The 25,150-nt window shown below is 40.1% G+C and overlaps 1 protein-coding gene across 6 annotated transcripts in view; it reads right to left on the minus strand.

Annotated features, from left to right (window-relative positions):
* Window positions 1-25,150, minus strand: part of KHDRBS2 (KH RNA binding domain containing, signal transduction associated 2) — a 546,959-nt gene that overhangs the window by 163,574 nt on the left and 358,235 nt on the right. For all 6 annotated transcript variants that reach the window (XR_002345643.1, XR_002345644.1, XR_002345641.1 and 3 more), the window contains exon 6: window positions 21,320-21,518. Coding sequence is in view for 2 of the 6 variants with exons in the window: in XM_021098559.1 (XP_020954218.1) it covers window positions 21,320-21,518 (199 nt within the window). In the remaining 4 variants the exon portion in view is untranslated. The remainder of the gene's footprint in view (window positions 1-21,319; window positions 21,519-25,150) is intronic.

The following is a 25,150-nucleotide window of genomic DNA, read 5'->3' on the forward strand; positions in this document are numbered from 1 at the left end:
AAAATAGCAAGTCAATAAATACATGAAAATATAACAAATCTCACTAGTAATCATAAAAATGCAAATTAAAAGCACAATAAAATTTGATTTCATATTTGATTAGTTGGCAAGAATGTGGAGTAATAAGGACTCTAATAATATTCTGGGTAATTTATCTCAAAAAGTTGAACATTCTTATTCCCTATGGCGCAGCTCTAGAAAATAAGCACAAGATGTTCATAAGAGCAAAAAAAAAAGAAGAACAGAAAAGAAAAAAGAAAAAAAGAGAAACTAACCAAATGTTTTACATAGTAAAATGGGGTTAAAAAAAACACTTTGGTATATTCTTCAGTGAAAATACCAAGCTATGGCTCCCTGCCTCAATATAAATTAACCTTAAAATGAGGAATATGGGAGTTCCCGTCATGGCACAGCAGAAACGAATCCAACGAGGAACCATGAAGTTGCAGGTTCAATCCCTAGCCTTGCTCAGTGGGTTAAGGATCCAGCGTTGCCATGAGCTGTGGTGTAGGTCGCAGATGCGGCTTGGATCTGGCATTGCTGTGGCTGCGGCGTAGGCTGGCAGCAATAGCTCCTATTAGATCCCTAGCCTGGGAACCTCCATGTACTGCGGGTGTGGCCCTAAAAACAAAAGACAAAAAAAAAAAAAAAAAAAAAGAGGAATATGCATAGTTGGCCCATGAAGTTTAAAAATAAAAAAAGCTAAACAGTACATTATTTTGAGACCCGCATGTAAAAGTGGCAAAGGAAAAGCAAGGTGATGGTTATCATTAAGCTCAGCCTATTGTATGTGAGGGGATGTGACTGGATAGGGACGCAAGGGAGCTTCAGACTTGTAATATTTCATTTTTTAATCTTTGTGTCTTATGCATATTTACTTTATGAATAATGTTAATCTTTAAATCACACATTACTGATATAAACTTCATATGCATGAAAATATTCACAGCAATAAAGAATAACAAAATCAACTTAGGATAATGGGATTACTACATTTTTAATTTTTGAAAATTGCCTGTGACTATATAATATTGTTTTTATATTAAATACCAGAGGAACTGATTTATTTGCATATTTTCAGATAAGAAAGAGAACTAACAGGAGTTCCTGTTGTGGCTCAGTGGTTAATGAACCCGACTAGCATCTATGAGGACTAGGGTTTGGTCCCTGGCCTCGCTCAGTAAGTTAAGGATCCAGCGTTGCTGTGAGCTGTGATGTTAAGTCACAGACACGATACGGCTTGGATCTGGCATTGCTGTGGCTGTGGTGTAGGCCAGTGACTACAGCTCCAATTCGACCCCTAGCCTGGGAACCTCCATATGCCACAGGTGCAGCCCTAAAAAAGACAAAATGACAAAAAAAAAAGAAAGAAAAGAAATAGAACTAACATTCATTACAAATATGCACTAAACAAAAATTTAAAAATAAATGTTTTCACCAGAAATAAATGCCAGTAAGTAATTTTTTCTAAGAATTCTAATAATTGACACCCCTTTCTCCAAGTGATTAAGACATTTTTCAATACTGTTCTATAATTCACACTGATTAAACAGAGTAGCTGGCAAAACATAAAAGCAGTCTCTAATTTACATCAGGAATTAATTGATGTGATTTAGATCTTTTTATCTCAATGTGTATACTTTTAATTTTCTTCCTTCTCCACCCAAATCAGTAATTAGTACGAAGAAAATACTTTCCCTAAGGAATGACTCCTCTAAATATTTGCTCCCTTGCCTCTTTACTATTCGTGCATGCACCATAACATTGATTCTCGTAGAGAAAGTGCGTCTTAGAAGAATACACATCTCGCTCCTTGTGCTGTGCAGCAGGATGTTACGTAGGCTTGTAAGCCACGGCTTTCTCTCAGACATCGTTAGACAAAAATGAAGAGGGAAGGGAGAGATTCATGACTCGGGGATGGCTTAGTTACCTGGCTGCTGCTTGGGTTCTCTTTTATCTAGTTAGGAAGAGTGCCTTCACCTGGGAAGGAAAGGGTAGCACAGAATGAGTAAGACAATTCAGGTGAGAAGGCAGCTCATCTGCCTATAGAGTCCCAATCTGTGGCCCCCAGGGATTTTCATCCCAGTCCCTGAAGGGCTTGACTGAAAAACTGCTCACAGTGACCATGAGGCATCATGGAAAAATGATGGAGGCTTCCAAAGATGGTCAGCTGGCTTTAAATGGTTGACCCTTGGCATTGGAAAGGACTGTCTCCCTAAGACATCTATAAATTTCTTAACTCACAAGTATGCTGGAGTATACAATACCCCCCGAAATGCAGTTAGAATAACTAAATATGCTGAATATCAGCACGTTTATATGCAGGGTTCTAAAGTAATTTCTAATTAGTTAAAATAAATTCCACTTAAATCATGAATGTACCTAGTGTCACATATTTATCATGAGAGCATTATAGATTCAGCATAGTAGTAAACGCTTATTTTATTTTTTTTAAAAAGCATACATAGCTCAACATCAGTGGCTGGATGGGCGCCTCATCTAGATGCATCTGAAGATCTAAAGTATGAAAGTCAAACACACCTGAATGACCAGGAAACTAGGTGGAAGGCAGCCTAGGTGGACGTGGCCCAGGCTTGCCCACCACACCTCACCCCACGTCAGTCCTGGAGTCTCGTCAGAACCCCTGATGCCAGAGTTTAAAAGCCTCCTGGTCTTTTTACATCATTCTATCTCTTCCCTGGTTTCACATCACTTTTCAACTGATTGGCTAGACTGATAAGTCATTCTTTTAATTGATTTTTTATTGACTACTCGATATTTATAAAATATTGTCAGAAATAAATGAGAATAAACCCTACAATGTCCTGAGAGGGGCTCACGATCTAGCAGAAGAGACAGGTAAGTATGTAATTAGGTAAGTATGTACTTGGCAACTCAGGATCTGAGCTACATCTGTGACCTACACAGCAGCTCACAGCAATGCAGGATCCCCGACCCACTGAGCGAGGCCAGAGATTGAACCCACATCCACATGGATACTAGTTGGATATGTTTCTGCTGTGCCACAATGGGGACTCCCCAAGTGTCGCTTTTCAAGGTATTAGTTAAAAGAATGTCGGTGTGAATTCTGAGTTGGGGATCTGAAAGGTTAAGACAACAGTCATGTGTAAATGTGCGTGTGCATGTGGGCATGCGTGCATGCGTGTTTGTGTCTGAAAGGTAGGATTACATACAGAGTAAATGTGGGAGGTATGGAAACGTGTGTAGTGTTCTGGGTTGGTAAATAGATCAGGCTGAAGCTAGGGTTTATGGAATCAGGATGCAAAGAAAAATAAAGCAGGAAGCAAGTCTTACCAATCAGGGAAAACAAAACCATCTCATCATATAAATCGGTAATAAATGCCAATAAGTAAAGTCTTTTCAAATTGTTTCACTCAAACCTCACTCTCGCCTGGCGGTGATGCTCTTCAGAAATTCACAATCCACATCTCCAGGACTGATTCAGGTTTTCCTCTGAGAAACTAGCTGCAATGACATCTTTGTACTGCCTGTGCTTCACAGATCACAGGAAGCCTTGAACAAGGAACTTTCCTCATTTCCATGAAGCATTACATCCGTCCTTGCATGGAATTGTGTCATGGCTATCGCATATGCCATTAAAATCAAGCTTCTTACAGGCATCAAGTGCAAATATGATTTTTCACCCTCTCATGTCAACTTAATAATTATTTTCATCTCCACGCCCATAAGAGTTAATTCTACATTATCTTATTTCGGAAGTCAAACAAGCATATCTGGTTATAACTCCCCGAATTGAAATGTAATTATAACCATTTTATTATACTTATGTGTTAGGTTATTCTTTTAAAAATCATTTGCTGCATGTTTTTTTGTTTTCCTGCTGATCTTCTAGGAATAATCTTTAAGGATGCAGGCATGTTCCCCTCGGATTTAAAAAAATGCCCCAAAGGAAGACATTATTTATTTATTTGTTTGTACATGTGGGGGACCCGAGAGCAGGAGTAGCTGACAAATAAATGACCAACTTGAAAGATTAGGTTTGTAACCTGTTCCAATTTCTCACTTTATGGCCTCAGAACCATTACCTTGAAATTCAGTTGTTCCCTCTCCGCCTTACTGATTGCTGAAGTCTCTAAGTGGCCTTAACGTCAAATCTAAGGTGCTAAATTTTATAACAAGATCAATTTCTACACCATTTTTACTGCCAAATACATTTTTTAAAGGATGCATTAAACTTGAGTCTGTCTGAAGCATGATGGCAAACAGGTTCTTTCAGGAGAAAACAGGAAGTGCGCTTGTGTGAATATTTATCTGACAGGAACTTACAATACTAGATTATTACAAATGGCAGGGACACAGCACTACCAGTGAGGTGACACGGGAGAATTTATCATCAGAAGAAGGTAGCTTTATAGAATATTGGTATTACTGTACCTACATTCTTCAAAAAAAATGAGGGTCTAAGTTCATTTATCATTTAGCAGGACACCCGCACAGTGCTTCCGTCACCCAGCCTTCAGAAACTCTGCTGAAAATTAGATTTTTTTTTTCTTTCGCTGATGTGAGCGTTTTGGCGGTGCACTGCATCACGCATGCATCTTTAAAAAGGCAGGTGGGGCTTGAAAAGAAATTAATTCTATGCAAATCACTTGTCTCTGAGAGCTGACAGAGTAAATACCATATGGTTTTAGGTTCCACTTGACCCCTCCTCTTTGGTGTGCAGCTCCTATGAGAAAAGGAGCAGCCTCTGGTAATTGACATAAGCTAAAATTCCAGGGTCTTCATTTGGCCACCATTGCAGACACATGTTCTTTGGAAATTTGATTCTGATATTTGTCAGGAGATAAATACAAAACGCAAGTAGATGCTATACATGAAGCCCATGGGCCAAATCAGCCCCACCACCTATTTTTTTTTTTTTTTTTTTAAGTTTTATTGGAACATGGTAGTCACTGTCATTCAGTTGTGTACTGGGTATGGCAGCTTTGTGCCCCAATAGCAAAGTTGAGTTGCAACAAATTCTGTATTTCTTGCAAACCAAAAATGGTTCCTCTCTGGTCCTTTATCGTTTAAGTTGCCTGATGCTGCACTGGACAAGCCCTCTTGTGTACTGACTAGATGTCCTGATTCTCACTGAAGGAACAGAAAGTTAGGGAGCCAGAAAGAATGCAAATGCCTGGAAAGTAAATACACTGGGATAAAGACAATTCCAGAATTCCTAAACATTTTAAATGTTCTCCTTGGAGTAGAACCAAAATGTAACGGAAGTAGGACGTATGTAACGGCAGTATGGACAGTATGGAGCAGGAAGAGGATGTTTCTTGGTCATCAGAAAGTCCTGGCTTCTCTGCTTTGGGGCCTCGGCCTTCCTCCCTCAGACTTAGCCCTGTTCCCTAGAGGTCACAGCTTGCTCAGCCCACCCATCCCCTGAGGGGCTGCAGAGGTCCTCCCAAACAGAGAAGTGACCTCTGGCAGATAATAAAACTACTCAACAAAACTAAACAAACCTTTTCCCTCACTATTACACAACCAGAGCAAGATCTAACACTGCCTTTGACAGATGGGTGCCTCTTGAAAAATTGGTGTAAAAATTGACAGTGTTACAGTGGTATTACGTCTAAAACATCACTTTCGAAAGTGGTTCAAGCATTTGGCTGAAAAGAAATCTGTAGTCAGAGTTCCTGTCACGGCTCAGCGGTTAATGAACCTGATTAGCATCCACAAGGACGCGGACTTGATACCTGGCCTCGCTCAACACTTGCTATGAGCTGTGGTGTGGGTCGAAGACTCGGCTCGGATTCCACACTGCTGTGGCTGTGGTGTAGGCCAGCAGCTAGAGCTCTGATCCAACACCTAGTCTGAGAACCTCCATAGGCTGCGGGTGTGGCCCTAAAAAGACAAAAAAAAAAAAAAAAAAAAAAAAAAAAAAAGTGGGGGGGGAGCAAAAGAAAGAAAAAGAAATCTGTAGTCATTATAGGACTACATTATTTTATTTACAGTAAAAAATAAAATATATAATTTTTCTATTCTAAATTTCTTTTTAAAATATCATTTAGACATTGTGGTTTTCACAATTAATTGTCTAAAATGTGTCCTAACTGAAGCTTTTATCATGATGTAGATAAATTGTAAAATAGGATTCACAGTATTGTTTTTTTGATAAAAAATAATATTGAGGGTGAGCAAAATGGGGAGATATTGAGCAAAGGGAATAAACTCCCACCTTGAAAATAAATAAGATTTAGGGTCACTGTAAGTAACAATACTGTGCTATATACTTGAAAGCTGTTAAGAAAGTAGATTTTTTTTTTTTTTTTTTGCTTTTTAGGGCTGTACCTATGGCATATGGAGGTTCCCAGGGAAGGGGTCTAATTGGAGCTGTGGCTGCTGGCCTACACCACAGCCACAGCCACGCCAGATCTGAGCCGCGGTTTTGACCTAAACCACAGCTCACGGCAATGCCGGATCCTTAACCCACTGACCGAGGCCAGAGATCGAACTCGCAACCTCATGGTTCCTAGTCGGATTTGTTTCTGCTGAGCCACGACAGGAATTTCAAGAAAGTAGATCTTAAATGTTATCACCACACAGACAAAAGTATTGTAAGTATGTGAGAGGACGGAAGTGTTAACTAACCTTGTTGCCATCATTATTTTGCAATATATACGTGTATCTAATCATCACATGGTACACCTTATACTTGCATATTTTGTTTTTAGATTTCCTCATATAGTTTGCAGGACTGAAATTCTGGAATTCTTTTCCAGAGCTCCTAATTAATTCGCTATGTCTTTCGTAACGGTCCCTCTTTTCCCTCCTGTTGAGATCACACATAAAGCTTTCCATGGTGCTTCCTGCCACTGGTGGTGGCCCCATCAATCCTCAGATGTCTTGGAGATGGTCAACCACTCTCCGCTAACAATTGACTTAATTACAAATTTTCTTCCAGGCATTTTCCCCAAAACTCATTTTGTCATTTTGCTCCAACTCATTATCAAGACGTCTCTCCTCACCCCATCCCCCCCACATCCTTGATTTTATTTGTTCACTATGATCCAAATAGATTTACAAAGTGGTTCCTGGAAATATTTCTTTCTCATTGGTATCATTTGCAACTAATTGTTCAAATGATGTTTTTTGCTAGCTTCCCCAGAGATGGTGAAGCAGGGTGGATTGGAGCCAGAAGGACTTGAAATCCCAGCTCTGGCGCTGGTTACCTGGATGATGTTGGCCCAGATACTTCATCTCTCCCGCAAGTAAGCTTCCTTTTTGGGGGGTAAGTTTTATTGAAGTATAGTTTATTTACAAGGTTATAATAATTTCTGCTGTACAACAAAGTGATTGTCATACATATACACTCATCCATTCTCTCAGATTATTTCCCCACACAGATTATCACAGAATACCGGGTAGAGGTCCCTGTGCTATATGGCAGGTCCCCATTGGCCAGTCGTTCCATATAATTCAGTGTGCATATGCCAACCCCAAAGCCCAGTCCATCCCTAGCACCTGTCCCCTTTGGTAACCGTAAGTTTTTCAAAGTCTGTGAGTCTGTTTCTGTTCTGCAAATAAGTATACTTACATCCTTTTTTTTTTTTTTTTAGATTCCACATGTAAGGAAGTAGGAGGACCTGACTCAAAGAGGTGCTGAGAGACTCTAACTTGAGTCTCTGTATGTACAGAACTTAGGCAAGCACCTGCTGTGTGGTAAGTACTATATTACAGGTTGGCAAGTATGAGAACTACCCTCAGAATCTTATGAATAATTGAACTGTGGCTTACTGGCCATGTAACTTTGGGTAAACTACTTAACCTTTAAACCTGAGGTTTAAATAACCTCAGTTTCTGAAGCTGTAAAATGAGAATAATACCAGCATAAGGTTATTGTAAAAATTAAATCTTGAAGGTCAAAAACTTTGCTTAGTTTCTGGCTCATAAGAAGTACTTAACTACCTTAGTTGTTTCTAATGTCAGTATCATTATTATTATTACCATCATTGTGCTTTTTGCTACTTTTAATATTTTAGACTCCCAAAGAGCTTGAGAACATGCCTAACTGCCCTAGTCTTTTTTATCCTGACTGGTATAACGTTGAAGGTAATTGGTCACTTTCCTCCTAAGTTTCTTTATTTGTACTATGTCAAACTAATCAGTTCTTCAAAATTTCTGAGTGGAAGAAAATAAATAAGAATGTTACAGATATGTAAGTTTAATGGGCTTTTCAGCAGGTGTCATAACTACTTTACGTTCTGTTTATGAAGCAGATCAGGAAAACATCAGCATATTACTTAGAATGAAGTCTCTTGCCCGCTCGCACAAATTATACTCTCCCCTGTGATGCTGTGAGCTTTTTTGTTTTGTTTTGTTTTTTGTTTGTTTATTTGTTTGTTTTTTTGGTGCAATTGTATTATCTGCTGTCCTTTTAAAGCTGGGAGTTTTGCCTTTTACATATTTATATCCAACAGGTGCTAATTTTGAAGACAGGGCTGTTTGGTTCTTCTGTCAGGTAGATTTATCAAATTTATCTGATAGATTCATCTAATCCTCTGATGCCCAAATTCTTTAATGAAAAATCAAGAAGTATACCTCTTACTTTGTGTATTGTTGTGAGATTATGTATGTAAAAGTCTTGAACAGGCACCTATTAAAGGTGACCCCATTTTTTCATCCCCTATCGCCTCTCCCTGGGGAGATGGACATACCGTAGAATGGGCATTGAGTAAAGGTTAAATTAAATCAAGTAGCACAACACAGATTAATATACTAAGAAGTACGAATTGCTGCTAATTGGATTGGTTATACACATTTAGGAATTTCATCTCTTGCATGTTCATTTACTTTGTTTTATTCGTGATTGAATTCTCATTTGAAAATGAAACACGCTTAATAGTAAGCATGCTCATAAAATTACTTATGTTCATCATCTTATAAAAATAAGAAGTTGGAGTTTTTTCATTTCAGTAAGAGAGACACTGATGGTTTTTAACAAAGAGATGACATAATATGTTGAGTATTTTAGGAACATGTATCTAAATTTAGCATTTAAAAGCAAAACAAGAGCCAAAAGATGAATTTTAAATCTTTGAGGTTTCACTTAACAGAAGGAGAAAAATCAGGAGGAGTTCTCAGGTGGGAGACACGATGAATGGGTGGGACGAATGGGAGTAAGAAGACAGGTACTGTCCCAATGAAAAGGTCCACAAATGATTGGAGCTTCTCAAACAAGTAGGTGAATAGACAGAGCCAAGATGTAAGATAGTTTTAGGGATGAAAACTGAAAATGAGGTGCTGTGATAGTCCTTTAAGGAGCTTGGAATAGAAAGAGTAGAATATACCTGGATGAAATTTGGTAGTTTGGGAAGACATTTTAATGGAGGTGTTTTAATGGAGGTAGGGTGTTTGGTAGATTTACTTTGGAATGATATTTGCTGCCTAAGTTACATGTGAAAACTATGATAAAATATGGTTTTAATTAAAAGGAAAGCACAATTTCTCATCTTTGATCATGAAGAGAAATTACCTTAAATCAAATAATGAGAAGATTAAAAGATGTTGCAAAGATCATTTGTAGCTTCCCCAGTAAAATCTTTAGCTCATAAGATATCACGGAAAATAATCACAAAAATCTGTAATGGATGGAAAGATTTAGCAGCCACTATTTTCCACTAAATGGAGAATGTGTAATGGAAAATAGCCAAAATATGGACAAGGAATTAATCCTATGTAATCATTCCTATTGGGCCTTTTGCAGAAGCCATTAATAATCAAATTACTTATGCACGTTGTATTTAATTAAGTTTCCTTTGATAGAAAATTATGAGAGTGGTATTGGCAAAACACAGAAAACATTGTTTTTCAACCAGCAAGAGAAAAAGTGAATTTTGGGTTTCTTAAGTATGCTTAGATATTTGTCACCCAATAAAGGGTTTTAATTTTTCAGTGGGCATCATAATCATCAAAATCATAATCAACTCAGAAGAAAAAAAATGATAAAGTATTAAAGTATTCATTTGTACCCAGCACATCCCTTTAAGAACATAGACATAAATTAAGGCCCAATCACTTTCATTATTAATCCTTAGGCCATGTGTATAAACCAAAGATTAAAAAAATAACAGGGAGTTCCCATTGTGGCTCAGTGGTTAACGAATCTGACTAGGAACCATGAGGTTGCAGGTTCCATCCCTGGCTTTGCTCAGTGGGTTAAGGATCCGGCGTGGCTGTGAGCTGTGGTGTAGGTTGCAGATGCGGCTCGGATCCTGTGTTGCTGTGGCTGTGGTGTAGGCCGGCAGCTACAGCTCTGACTGGACCCCTAGCCTGGGAACTTCCAGATGCCGCGGGAGCGGCCCTAGAAAAGGCAAAAAGACAAAAAACAAAAAACAAAACATAACCTAAAATAAACTAATAATGTTAAAAACAAAAGAATGGTCGATTTCCTTAAGGCTGAAGTGGCAGATTTTCTCTCCTCATGGCTACAGCAGATGATGCAAAATGATTAGAGTTGCAGAGCCTAGAGAAATGTTAAAATACTTTTTGACGTAATTTTCCATCAGCTAAAACTCATCTTAAAAAGTACAGAGACGAAACCCATTTTCACCCTTTTAAGTGTCTGTCATCACAGTAACAATAAGGTACAGGATTGGATACAACCCTAAGTGTGTAGCTAGTAGAAGATCTACATCTATACATGTAAGGATAACCTGACCCCCTTGCTGTACAGTGGGAAAATAAAAAAAAAAAAGCAAAAAAAAAAAATTAAAAAATAAAAAATAGGGAGTTCCCATTGTGGTGCAGTGGGGACAAATCCAACTAGTAACCATGAGGTTGTGGGTCCGATCCCTGGCCTCGCTCAGTGAATTAAGGATCTGGCATTGCCGTGAGCTGTGGTGTAGGTCACAGATGCAGCTCAGATCCTATGTTGCTGTGGCTGTGGTGTAGGCTGGCAGCTGTAGCTCCAATTAGACCCCTAGCCTGGGACCCTCCATATGCCATGGATGCAGCCCTACAAAGCAAATGAAATAAAATAAAATATATATGAAACAATGGAATATTACTCAGCAATAGAAAAGAATAAAATAATGTCATTTGCAGCAACATGGATGGACCTCGAGGTTATCATACTGAGTGAAGTAAGTCAGAAAGCCAAAATACCATATGATATCCCTTATATGTGGAATCTAAAATATTGACAGAAATGAACGTATCTGGGAAACAGAAACAGACTCATAGACATACAGAACAGAGAACAGATTTGTGGTTGCCAAGGGGGTGGGTGATGGGGGAAGGATGGACTGAAAGTTTGGGATTAGTAAATGCAAACGATTACATGTAGGATGGATAAACAACGAGGTTCTATTGAATAGCACAGGGAACGATATTCAATATCCTGTGACGAACCATAATGGAAAATGATATATATATATATATAGCTGAATCACTATGCTGTAGGGTAGAAATTAACACAACATCGTAAATCAACTATACTTCAATAAAATACATTTTAAAAATACATAAAATGACTTAAAACTCTAAAACATGATGCTTCAACTTCAGAAGAAAAATGCACACAATTTTAAAAGACAGAATCTTATATTATTTGGGGATATATACACTTTATCCCCAAATAGTGTTTAAATACCACTAACTTTCTCTGAAGATTTGAACCACAGTAATATTATGCCCATCCTATAGGTTCAAAAAATATTTCATTAATCTTGCATGTTTTGGTGATTGCGAATATTGGTTACATTTCACGAAACAAAATCCTAGGATGCATTCTGGTAAATTAGTCTCTACTGAGAAGAGACTAGGGCATGAAACTTAAACAAGAACATTTAATGGAATACAAATATCCAATCTAGAAAGTCTAATAAAAATCTGCCTTCACTGGGCGAAGACTCTAAGCTATTACACAAAAAGACACCACACGTGGCTCCCCTCAAAATGCCTTATAGATCAGGCTCGTAATCTTTCCTTCCACAAAAATGGCACAAGAATTGATTTCAATTATCATTTAATACTTATTTCCCTCTACTGTCAAAAAATATTCCATACACATGAAATTGAAGGTCGGCAGCCTGAATTCATTTATGGGACTCTTAAGGACTATTGATTTACAGTGAATTTTCTCATTCTCTCATTGTTACTGGAAGGATGCTTCAGAGTCTGAAATAGATGACAGGATGGGCTGGAGTGTCAAGAGGGCTAGTAAGACTGATGGGAAGAAAAGCTCCCTGAAAATTTGTCAAAATGAATTTTATAAATTAGATTACATGACTGATTATACACAGCCAACATCTCTCATATAGCACTGAACTGAGGTCTCTTCTTGCTGTGCTGTGCCTCCACACACCTCCTTGATGTCGGGGTATTAACTGTTAGAAAAAACATGATGTAATTTTAAAATAAATTCGACCTTTGTCTTTGGAAAGTAGAAACTATTTTGTGTACCTGAGGGTTCTGTTTGGGGGTTTTGTTTGTTTATTTTCATACTATACCGGCACATAAGATCCAAAAGGATATTTACTTAAGCAAACATTTATGCTATCCGTATGTTTTCATAGAGTGTGATGTTTTGGGGACGCTTCCCTAAGTTGTGTTCCTTTACTCGCACATTCAATTATCCCACAAAACTTTTGTTAAAAGGACAGCATCTCCATAGGAACAGCCTACCTATCACGAGAGGCACAGTTACAGCTCAGCATAGCAGAACAGGCTTTCAGTGCTGAAAGAAACTAAGGTTATTCGGTTTTTTTCCTTTAAACCATGCCCCACCTCACCCCTCCAGCCATATATATATATACATTTTCCTTAAAAGTTGCCATTGTTGAGAGTTCCCATTGTGGCCCAGTGGAAAGGAGTCTGTCTAGTATCCATGAGGATACTAGGGTTTGTTCTCTGGCCTTGCTCAGTGGGTCAGGAATCAGTGTTGCCATGAGCTGTGGGGTAGGTTGCGGACATGGCTTGGATCCCGTGTTGCTGTGGCTGTGGTGGAGGCCAGCATCTACAGCTCTGATTTGACCTCTATCTAGTCTGAGCACTTCCACATGCCATGGTGTGGCCCTAAAAATAAAAAAAAAAAGTTGCCATTATTTTCCTCTACAGGATCCAGAGTTCATGGGTCTGAAGATTATATAATTTTCCATTCTATCTTTAAGAAAAATGTTTCAAAATTTTGAATATAAGTTAGGCCTGAGAGTGCATATTTATTTTTAATGAGAAAAGCAATCATGACCACTTGCAAAATTTTCAAAGCTGAAAATAATACAAAGAACACAAAATACAGAAAACAATACAGTATTCTTATTAACTGCCTGATATACCCCTAAATAACTTTTCTCTATTTTTTTTTTCTTTTTACGGCCTCTCCTATGGTATTTGGAAGTTCCAGAGCTAGGGGTCGAATCCGAGCTTCAGCTGCAGGCCACAACCACAGCCACAGCTACAGCAATGCTGGATCCAAACTGCATCTGCGACCTATTCTACACCTTGTGCCAACGCCAGATCCCTAACCCACTGAGTGGGGCCTGGGATAGAACCCACATCTTCACGGACACTATGTTGGGTTCTTAACCTGCTGAGCCACAATAGGAACTCCTAACTTTATTTTTTGAAGGCATACTTTTTATCACCTCTAATATGACAATGATTTTATAATATTTTCTGGAGAGGTGAAGAAATTCAGCCTTTTCCTCTAGCATGGTTGACAGAAAAACATATTTAACATTGGTAGTTTTGAAAAGTTTCTTTCAGCTTCACGTCTCATTACTGATTATGTTATAGACATTGTCACATTTGGGGACACCTCTATCAAGTTTCATAGCTGAGCTAAATGACATACAAGTTTCGGACAGAACATCTCCAGCCAATACAATTCAATTCAGGCTGAAGTTCAAAATTAAATAGCAGAATGGGACTCCATCTGTGAAGACCTGTGACCTGACATCAGGTGACATGGGAGGAGTATACCTGGGGTCATTTCCACAAGCAAATGCTGGCAATACCTAAATCAGACCAATAAACCCAGCGTGCTCAGCCCACACAAAGAATCGTGAACACAAACTCCACTGAGCATGATCTCACAGATGGCCTTGCCCACTCTGACACTACCACACCCAAGGGCAAATATGACAGGTGGGGAAGTGATCTCAACTGATAGCAAGTAACACACCTCACTCTGCAACAAAGGAACATGACCCTGTAAGCATATGTGAAGCCCCTCCCTGAGCCTGGAAGGGCAGTTTGCTGCCCATCATCCCTAGCGCAGCCCTCTCTCCTGTCCCCAGGTACACCTCTCCTAAACACACCTTTGCCATTGGAAACTGGCTGCCTTATTCCTCCTACGTCTGCTTGACAGCAGACCTGAGTCTTTCCATTTTCAGGGCTACCTTTGCTTGGTTCTTCCAACCCCATTCCTGTGCTCACATCTCCATAAGCCTCACTACTAAGGATTGCCTAAATCCTCTCTCCTTTCTTCAGCTGGTTCTCCAATCCACCCTAGATGACTGAGAATTATAAAATTTCCCCAAACCCTAGTTTATAATCTGCTTAAAAACCTTCAGGTGGTCTTTTATAGCTTCAACCTTTGAGGTCATCTGTACACCCATATTATTTTCCCTGCTATTATAAATGAACTCTGTTTCCCCAGTTTTTATCCCATGTCCTTTAGTTTGCTTTGAAAAGTCCCTCTTCTTGCCTTCCTCTTATTATTCCTTTCTCATGGAGCTTCTTACTTCTCTCTACTTCTCAAAGTTATACTTAGTCATCTTGCTCTGGTGTTTAACTTACCCTCTCAAAGGTTTTCTAAAATACCATAGTCGTAACGATAATTCTCTTTCCTGGAGAAGGTGTGGTCTCTATCTGACACTTAATATATGGTATGTTGTATCTTCATCCATTTACTGGTTACATAAAGTATGTATACATATGGAAGTGTGCATGTATACATAACATCCTTCCGACAATACCATAGGTTCAATTCAATTGCTATTACTAAGCAATTGCTTAGCAACACTTAGTTCTAAGTAATTGCTATTACTTAAAACTGCAAAGATAAAGTCAATGTAAGAAACAGTTTCTGCCTATAGGATGTTTAAATCTTGTAAGTGGGGGAAGGCAAAAGAAGATGAGAAAGACAAGACAATTAATTACACCAGACAGTAGCTAAGATAAGCCCTGTAGAGCAATTACATATCATATGTCAAGTGTTGGACTCTTTGACCCTCCCACTACACACCATGATTTTCAAAGTACAGGTAGCATCACTTTAATCACCATTGTAATTTATCTGACACCTTGTTTCTAGATGCACTGAGTTCTCCATAGTGGGAGGTGCTCATGTAGGGGTGGGAGATGTCATGAATATTGCTGAGCACATCCAAACACTGACTGACATCTGCATTTGAGGTATGAAGCACAGATGACCTGTAGGCATGGGTCTGACTTCAAGCACAAGCACTATGGAGAATATGAAACCAGGAGCAAGTCTCTGTTCCAAGCTTCAGCTTCCTCACCTGCTAAAGTAACTCATCAACCACTGCCTGGGAGGGTTCCCATGAGATTAGTGCCGGGAAACCTGGCAGGTATTCCAAAGTTTATTTTACATATCATCCACTGATAGGGCTGATCTGCTTTATATTTTATTGTGTGAGAGGTCTGTTTGGTTGGTTGGTTGGTTTTTTTTTTTTTTTTTTTTTTTTTGGCTGTGCCCATAGCACAAGGAAATTCTGAGGCCAGAGATCAAACTCATGCCACAGCAGTGACCTGAGCCACTGCAGTGACAATACCGGATCTTTAACCCACCGAGTTGCAAAGGAACTCCACATGTGAGAGTTCTGAAATCTACATTTCATTTCCTCAGGCCTACTTCAATCATAGTAATGGATCTGAAAAATGTAAATGCACACTTCTTAGCAGAAAGTCAGTGAAAAGCAGCAACATGGATGGAACCAGAGACTCTCATACTGAGTGAGGTAAGTCAGAAAGAGAAAGACAAATACCATATGATATTGCTCATATCTGGTATCATATACAGCACAAATGACCCTTTCCACAGAAAAGAAAATCATGGACTTGGAGAATAGACTTGTGGTTGCCTGGGGGGAGGGGAGGGAGTGGGAGGGATTAGGAGCTTGAGGTTAACTGATAAAAACTATTGCTTTTGGAATGGATTAACAATGAGATCCTGCTGTGTAGCACTGAGAACTATAACTAGATACTTACAATGCAGCAGGACAATGCAAGAAAAAATTACGTATACATGTATGTGTAACTGGGTCCCCATGCTGTACAGTGGGAAAAAAAAGAAGTGTGTTGGGGGAAATAACAATAAAAAGTAAATTAAAAATAAAGAAAGGAAGCTTTAAAACATTTAAGGTCTGGATTAGGATGTGTAACAAACTAAACTTCACTTTTTTTTTTTTTTTAAAGATTCAGCTAGCATGCAGGCTGGTTTGAAATAGCAATCTCACTTACGGTAAGCTGTTTTGTGTCAGGCAAGCTGCAAGGAGAAGATCTGATTACTGTGCACAGTGAGTATGGTCAGACTCAGCAGGGAAGAAAGAAAAATCTGAAGAGGGAATTGGCTCATAGTGTCATTTATAATAAAAGGAACCTTTTCTAAGAAATTTTAACTGGAAAGTTAAGAACTCCTTTGAGATTTTCACTGTCAACCCAGCATGGTGCTGTTTTCAGCTACTGAGACACTTAAACTTTTGTTTTTCTTGCCCCCACAGAGCAATCAATTGCTTAAAATTAGAGCAGAGAGCAGTGGTCCTTGAGTGTGGATCTGGGTTTGGATGGAGACCTCAATGACTACTGTAAGCGGGTAACAGCCGTGCTCCAAATTTGTATGTACTCTTTGGACTGCTTATAGAAAAAAATGAAAATATGACAGTTTTTAATAAAATACAGTGTAAGGATTTTTGCAAGGCAGTATTTGATTTTTCCTGTTGCTAACAGGATGTTATTGTAGCTATATTTTAGGATGTCTTCCAAGTTTGTGATATTTTTCTCCTTCTCTGGAACCTACTGTGTCTCCTGTTATCCTTGGCGCTGGGTCTCCAGGAACCGGGCTTATGTCGTGTGAGCCTCCCACCGCCCTGCCTGGGCCCCTGCTGCCTGACAAGCGGCAGATCCCAGGTCCGACTTCCAGAAAGTACTGCTCTCCAGTCGTAGACACCCAGCAAGCCGGGTGAATGCGATTCCCCCTGGGGCTCTGGAGCAGGATGGAGAGACAGCCAGCCAGTCAGTACGTGCAGGGGATGGACCCGGGTGTGTAATGCAGTTGCCCTGGACGGTGCGAGTTCACCATGTGCCCAGCCATGTGGTCAGAGGAGACACATATCCAGTCTGTATTTTAAAGAGGAATGGAAATACATGTGCAGAGAAATCAGAGATGAAACGTGGGCCAAGGGCCTCGGTCTAGCCATGTCTTGGGGCCGGATGGCATCGCTGTGACTCTACTGTGTGACCCTGTGTTCATATAACACCTGGTAAAAGACATGTTCACATACTGGGGAAGTCATTCTGGCGTATACATGCGTGGACTTGAATTTTGCGCCAACTAGATCAGCCTGTTTGTGGCCTATCAAACATGCACTGTACATCTGCCTTAATCATTAAAGAAAAGGGCACTGAGCAGAAGCAAGGAATGTCCACATCAAAAAGAAAGGTTAAACCCCCCTCCTCCTGGGAGGCCTGTGCGGGTGGGTCCTCCTTCAAAGATAAGACTCCCTTCCCAGGTGCCAAGGCCATGCTGACTCCCTGTGTACTTGCTGGTCTTTTTCTGAAACCTTGAAGGAACATATCCTTGACTTGTTTGATGTTCTTTGTTCTGACAAGACAAGAAACTGTGTTGAAAATCCTGCTTCTCTGGAGCAGTTCCTCAGAGTGATCTGAAAGGCTGCCTTGCAGGTGAGTCCTCAGTTTAGCTTAAATAAAATTCTTTCTTGTTCCCGTTTTATTGATTATTGATTATTTTCATTGATGCCCCCACACACACCCCAGGTTTGTTTGTTAACTTAGTTATTTACGACGGAAAGAATATGACCATTTCTGCTCTTTGGAATTAATGATGCCCAAACAATTTACAAATAATAGCTAAATGTCTATGACTTCAATGGGTCCATAGCTTATCCTAAGGAGAAATTAAAGATGAAATTGTATATAATAGTTACTTTTATTGACTGTCAGTAATGTTCTGGGTACCTCTGCATGCTTATGTTATATGTGTATGGACATTTATTTCTAATATTCAGTGCAGTCCTGTGAGGCTGAAATCATTATTCCCATCCAAGCTTCAGAGTGCCATAAATTACTCAGCTAGTGACAGAGCTAGAATTAAACTGTGAGATGCTGCTGCGTTTGAAACTCAGATGGAGGCCACCCAGCAACCCAAGGGACTTTCTTGAAGGCCAAACACTTCAACAGGCTCTCACACTGAACCCCCACTCCCGCCCCCCCGCAGTACTCTTCATTTCAATAAATGACACCTCGAAGCACTCAGCTGTTCGGCCCAAGGTTCAGTTTAGCCCCAAACTTTGCAAAACGTCGCAACATTTTCTTTTCCTCCTTTCTTTGTTCACACATCCTACATCCATCCCCTCATCAGATCCTACCATCTTCACGGCTTGCCCAGAATAGGCTCTCACCCCTAAGCCACACTTTGCCCTGTGGGGATGCTGCAGTGAGCTACCTGCCAGTTTCCTCGTTTCTATTCTTGAGCCCAGGCCTCCCCCCTCACCATATACTGTTTCCAAGATGTATGCAGAAGAAAACTTTTATTTCTTTTATTAATTTTTCTTAAGTGCTGCACCCACGGCGTATGGAGGTTCCCAGGCTAGAGGGTGACTTGGAGCTACAGCTGCCAGCCTACACCACAGCCACAGCAATGCGAGGTCTGAGCCACCTCTGCCACCTACACCACAGCTCACAGCAACACCAGATTCCCAAACCACTGAGTGAGGCCAGGGATCCAACCCGCATCCTCATGGTTACTAGTCAGATTCCTTTCTGCTGCACAACAGGAACTCCGCAGAGGAAAATTTTTAAAACGTAAATCTGATCATGCTGCTTTCTTGTCATCAAAACTTTCCGGTAGTGACATGAGTTGGCCTGTCCCTCCCTTGACCTCACCCGGTGTTCCCCTTACACTTTCTGCTCCAGCTTGAACGTCTTCCTCACTGGTCCCCAAATGTTCCGAGGGGCCCATGTCAGTGCCTTTCTGCCTGCTTTTCCTTTACCAGGAAAGCCCTTCTAGAGAGGCAGTGCCCTGGCCCAGGCTCTCCCGTTAGTGAGATGTTTGCCAAAGTCCCTGTCGGGAGAGACCGCCCCAGTTCTTCGGGTGGTGAAGCCTTTTCCTCACCTCCTTCTAGAGTCCTTATCTCTACCTGGCATGACTATTCATTTCTTTACATATTTCATTTTTCTGTCTTCTCCCACTACAATGCAAGCTTTATGAAAGTAGGTATTTGATCTGTTTTGTTCAGCGTTACATCTCCAGGACTATCAGAACAGTGCGTGAAATCAGAGGAAACAGTGAATGACTGAGGGAATGAAATAAAGGTATTGGCTACTTTAAAATCTAAGTCAAAAAAATAAAATTTACATGGCTTTACCTATTTTCTTTTACTTACTCTAAGAACTACCCTTCTCCTCAATTTTCTCATTCGGAATATATCCTTTTTCACCCATGCTTCCATCAACTTTCTATGCCTCTGTAGCTTACTGCTGTTTGCCTTGCACTCCAGGGATTCATTCACTATAAATTGGGATGCATGTCAAAGGCATTCCAATTTTTGTAGCTACATGAAAAACTACAATGTTTTGCCAATCTTGTTCTTTTTCATGTGCCCCAAAGCCCTGTACTCTTTGATTAATAGCCGTGTTGACCACTATTTCTCTCTTTTAATTTCTGAAATAAAGATCTGACTGCTCATGCCTCTATTTGGAAGACAAAAACAGCACAGTGGCAATGCACATAAAGATGGTAAGTCTAGATCCTCAAAGATAAAAAAACAAAACGCAATCCCTTCAAGCCTGTGTGGATTATCCATTCATTTATCAAATACTTATTTCATACACACTATGCCTTAGGGTAAAGATGGCAGACACAGGACAAGGCTCTGTGTTTCCAGATCACAAGGTAGAATATGGTTTCTGCTTCCAATTTTGCAATTTTCTGACTAAGATTTTACATATTGAGACCTGATGTTGTCCAAAAGATAATTTAGATGAACGCATTTCTCCTTTCCTCATAGAAATGGATTTTTAAACTTGACATATTTTCTTCACTCTTCAGCTATTAGTCAATGTTTCATATTTAATCAGTAACATTCCTAAAAACGAACATGTATTAATGTGCTGTTGATGACACCAATCACCTATTTTCACCTTGCTTTCGGGATTAAGTTTTGCTTGGTTAATATCCAGTCCATAAAATGTTTATATGTTTTGAATGCAGAGAATGTGTCAGTAGCTATCCTTGAAGAGTTCCTATTAGTGATCATGCACAGACATCACTTAGGAGGACAGCAGGTCTGTGGGTGGTTGAATGAAGCAAACACCTGCAGAGGAGCTGGGCAAGCTGTTACAGGTGCAGCGGGGTTGGGCCCTAGGACTATGCTCTTGCCTGCATCAATTCAGTGGAAAACCCACAGTGGACTTGCTATGTGACACAAGTGAACAGTAAGTGTCCTCAATTGTTTTCACCATCTAGTAGGACAAACGGAAACAGGGACTAGAATAGTAGTGACCCGTGGAAAGCTAATGGCCTGGATGATACAGTGGCTGGAAAGGAAGGAGCTACTCAGAGACACTGCTGCTCAGTCTACATATGTTTTGAGTTCTGAATTCACACCTGCCAGTTCCACGTCTTTCATATCGTGAAAGAGAGAGTAGGAGATGTAAAAGAAAGATGAATTAAATCATCACCAAAGTTTATAATATAATCCCATTGTATTTGTCAAATACTTCTGAGTTATGTTCATCTATCATGTCCCAGGAGAATCTTCTAAATACATGACGATTCATATTATGTTTAGAAGTATTTCCGTTTTGAGATTGAGCAAGTCTTCTAAAGATAAGAAAACCTCAAGAATGCTTGTTTCTTAAAGCAGAAGCTATTTAACTGGTACTAACCACAATGATGGCACCTGTACAATGAAAGCGTTCCTCAAAATGTCCTCATTTAAATGCACACCACATCCTGCTGCAATGACACGTGTTTTCTGCAACAAACATCACCTGCTGTATTCACGGTATATGAATGTCTTGGAAGCTTAGCCTGTTCCCCAGCCAATTTAACTCCTCCTAACAACTGTTTACTCAAGGTACTTACATACTCTTCATACCCCTCATGGGCTGGCGGAGGGGGTGCCCTGTATCCGGGCACTGTTGGTGACCCCCGGGCTCGCGGGGCAGGGACGCCTCTTGCTACAGGGGGCACAGGAAGGGCGCCACGGGTCACAGTGGTCCCTCGAGGGGTGAGCACACCTCGTCCAGGCGGTGGGGGAGGAGGAATGGCACCCCCACGGCCCCTAGGAGAAACAGGTCACGTACAGATGAGAAACGAGTGATGAGAGGAAGAAATTAAAGCAGGCAAAGCTCTCATCTTACAGCTTCCATACAATGGGAAGAAAATCAGGCTTATCTCTGCCTGTGTGAGTGTAAGAGTGAGTGTGGCTTTAAGTGTGAGTGTGGGTCTGTGAGTCTAAGTGTGGGTGGGTGTGTGAGAGTGAGCGTGGGTGTATGAGTGCGAGAATGTGTGTGAGTATGAGAATGTGGGTGTGGTTTTGTGAATGTATGTGTGGCTGAGATTCTTTTAAAGGACTTTTTGTTGTTGTTCCTTTTTCTTTTTTGGCCATGCTGAAACCTGGAAGTTCCCAGGCCAGGGATTGAACCTTCACCATAGCACGGACCCAAGCCACAGCAGTGACAATGCCCGATGCTTAACAGTTAGGCCACTAGGGAACTCTAGATATAAAGCATTTTGACCTCCACAGAATATGCTTTGTAGTACTGGTTATGACTTATTGTGAAAAGCACGTAAAACACTTTGACGTTGTCTTTAAAACACTCAAATTCAAAGCAGAGGAAACAAAATTCAACCCACACTGATTTTTATTCCAGCTTTACCAAGAAGGCTCAAATCATAGGCTTGGCAAACATAAGACTCCTTGGACCATCCACAGCTGCTAAATGCCCAGGTCTCTGCTGAGCTGGAGGTTGTTGACAGTGATGTGCCGTTTTGTCACTTATAAAAAAATCTGTCTGCACATAAGTAAAATGTGGAACTCAAATCATTGTGATATCATTCTGACTATTACAGAGCTTAAGCTTGAGGTCACTTGAACCACAACCCTTTGTCGCTGATTTATCATTATGCATATAACCCCCTGAACTGGTACAGTCCCTGAAATGATTTATTTCCAATGGTAACTATGGTGCTAGTGAAACACATTAGGACTCTGCAATGAAAATAATACACTGAATACTTGGTACTGCAGTGCCTGACACAAAAGTCACTTGTACTAAAAGCGTAAGATCAAATGGTTGCAGTCAATTCTAATGGTATTCTGAGGCCTTGGGAAAGGTTGAGTGTTTGTCTGAAGCCCTTGGGCAAAAGCGTGGTTATTTCACTTTTTATTATGTCTGAAAGGTTGTCCTCCAGAAAGCACTGCTTTCAGCAAGAACACTAAAGCTTTGTGGGAACTGATGATCTCTGCAATGTCAACGACTGCCCTGTCTGAATGCACGCACAGGTGGGGACACAGATCACGCTTCCTGCTCTGAAGAGTGGTCAGCTGGCTCGTGAGCTTTTACGAGTTAACAGTAAGAATGCTGGTAAAGCTCTGAAAAGTTTTGATTATAGAGGGATGAATAGAGACATTATTAGAGAACTTATTGTGAGTCTAGAATAGACTAGGGGAAAGTGGAACACAACAGACCCTGAGGCCCAGGGCCCACTTCAAGCACAGCAGAGCTGGGACCACAATATGCCCCATCACTGTGACAATATAAAAGCCCATCCGTAAAGTGGATACAGAGACTAATTTTACCTTCACACGCACCTCATATGCAGTGTGTGTATACATCCAGGTTTGCCCAGAAGAGTTCAAGGTTACAACTGTTGTCCTAGTTTAGCATTTTAATACCCTTAAAAGGGCCCACACAAAAGTATGCATAGTAAATCCTATGTCACCCTACTTTAAACTGTATTCACACGTCCTGTCTATACCACTGAATAATCATTGGTAAGTATTTTAACTCCCCGAGCTCGAGATGGATTTTTTTTTCCTAATAGGTAAAGTAAGATTTCTGAATCAGGAACAGTTTCTCATACCTTAATTTAAATTAATTAATTAATTAAAAAATTATTGGAGGTAGTTCACGTTGTGTCTCAGTGGTTAACAAACCCAAATGGTATCCATGAGGATATGGGGTTCGATCCCTGGCCTTGCTCAGTGGGTTGAGGATCTGGTGTTGCCTTGAGCTGTGGTGTGGGTCTCAGACATGGCTTGGATCCTGTGTGGCTGTGTCTGTGGTTTAGGCGGGCAGCTACAGCTCCGATTCGACCCCTAGCCTGGGAACCTCCATATGCCACGCGTGCGGCCCTAAAAAGACCAAGGACAAAAAATAAAAAAAATTTTAAAATAAATAAAAATTATTGGAGTGTAGTTGACTTACAATGTATTAGTTTCAGGTGTATGGCAAGGTGAATCAGTGATATGCATTCATTCTTTTTTCCCATATAAGTTATTAAAGAACATTGAGTAGATTTCCCTGTTCTATACAGCAGGTCATTGCCAGTTACTTGTACTATTGACACACAGTAGCGTGTATATGCCAATCTCATCTTCCCAATTTATTCCTCCTCTCCTTTGGTATGAAGTGAAACTTGGAGCTTTATGTTATAAATCCAACTGGGGGGATAGTATCGCTTTTGAAAATAAAATTGTTTTTAATTTAATATTATTAGAGTATAGTGACCCTCAATGTTGAATTAGTTTCAGGTATACAGTCAAGTGAATCACTCATACATATCAAATATCCATTCTTTTTCCCCACATAGGTTATTAAAACTATAGGTAGATTAGATTAGATTTCGAGTAGACTTCCCTGTGCATTACGGTAGTTTCTCATTAATCATCTCTTTTATACATCGGTGTGTATATGTTGTTCCCATCCTCCCAATTCTTTCTTCCAACAATTTCAACTATGGTAACCATAAGACTGGTTTTGAAATCTGTTTCTGTTTTATAAACAAGTTCTTTTGTGTCATTTTTATTAGATTCTACATATAAGTGATATCACATGATATATGTCTTTCTTTGACTTACTTCACTCACTGTGATAATCTCTAGGTCCATCCATATTGCTTCATTTGGCAATATTTCATTTTTAGGGCTGAATAATATTCCACTCTGTGTGTGTGTGTGTGTGTGTGTGTGTACCACATTTCTATCCTCTGTAGGTCGACACCTAGGTTATTTCCATGTCTTGGCTTCTATGAAAAGTGCCAAAATGTACGCTGGAGGGCATGTATGTTTTTGGATTATGGTTTTCTCTGGCTAGATGCCCAGGAGTGGGGTTGCTGGATCATATGGTTGTTCTATATTTAGTTTTTTAAGGAACCTCCATACTCTCCTCCAAAGTGCTTGCAGCAATTTACATTCTCACCGACAGTGTAGGAGGGTAACTGTTTCCCCACAACCTCTCCAGCATTAATTGTTTGTAGAGTTTTTGATGGTGGCCATTCTGACTGGTGTGACGTGGTACCTCACTGTAGTTTTGATTAGCATGTCTCTATAATTAGTGATGTTGAGCATGTTTTCATGTGTTTTTTGGCCATCCGTCTGTCTTCTTTGGAGAAATGTCTATTTAGGTCTTCTGCCCATTTCTTGATTTTTTTTTTTTAAATAGAAAGCTCCATGAGATGTTTGTATATTTTGGAGATTAATCCCTTGTCAGTCACTTTGTTTGCAAAGATTTTCTCCCATTTCTCCATTCATGCTTTTACATGTAGCCATCTAGTTTTCCCAGCACCACTTATTAGAGAGACTTTCTTTCCTCTACTGTATATTTTTGCCTCCTCTGTCATAGATTAGCTAACCACAGTTGGGTGGGTTTATCTCTTAGCTCTCTATCCTGTTCCATTGACCCATTTATG

This window comes from Sus scrofa, chromosome 7, assembly GCF_000003025.6.
Source record: "Sus scrofa isolate TJ Tabasco breed Duroc chromosome 7, Sscrofa11.1, whole genome shotgun sequence".
In the NCBI taxonomy this organism is placed as follows: domain Eukaryota; kingdom Metazoa; phylum Chordata; class Mammalia; order Artiodactyla; family Suidae; genus Sus; species Sus scrofa.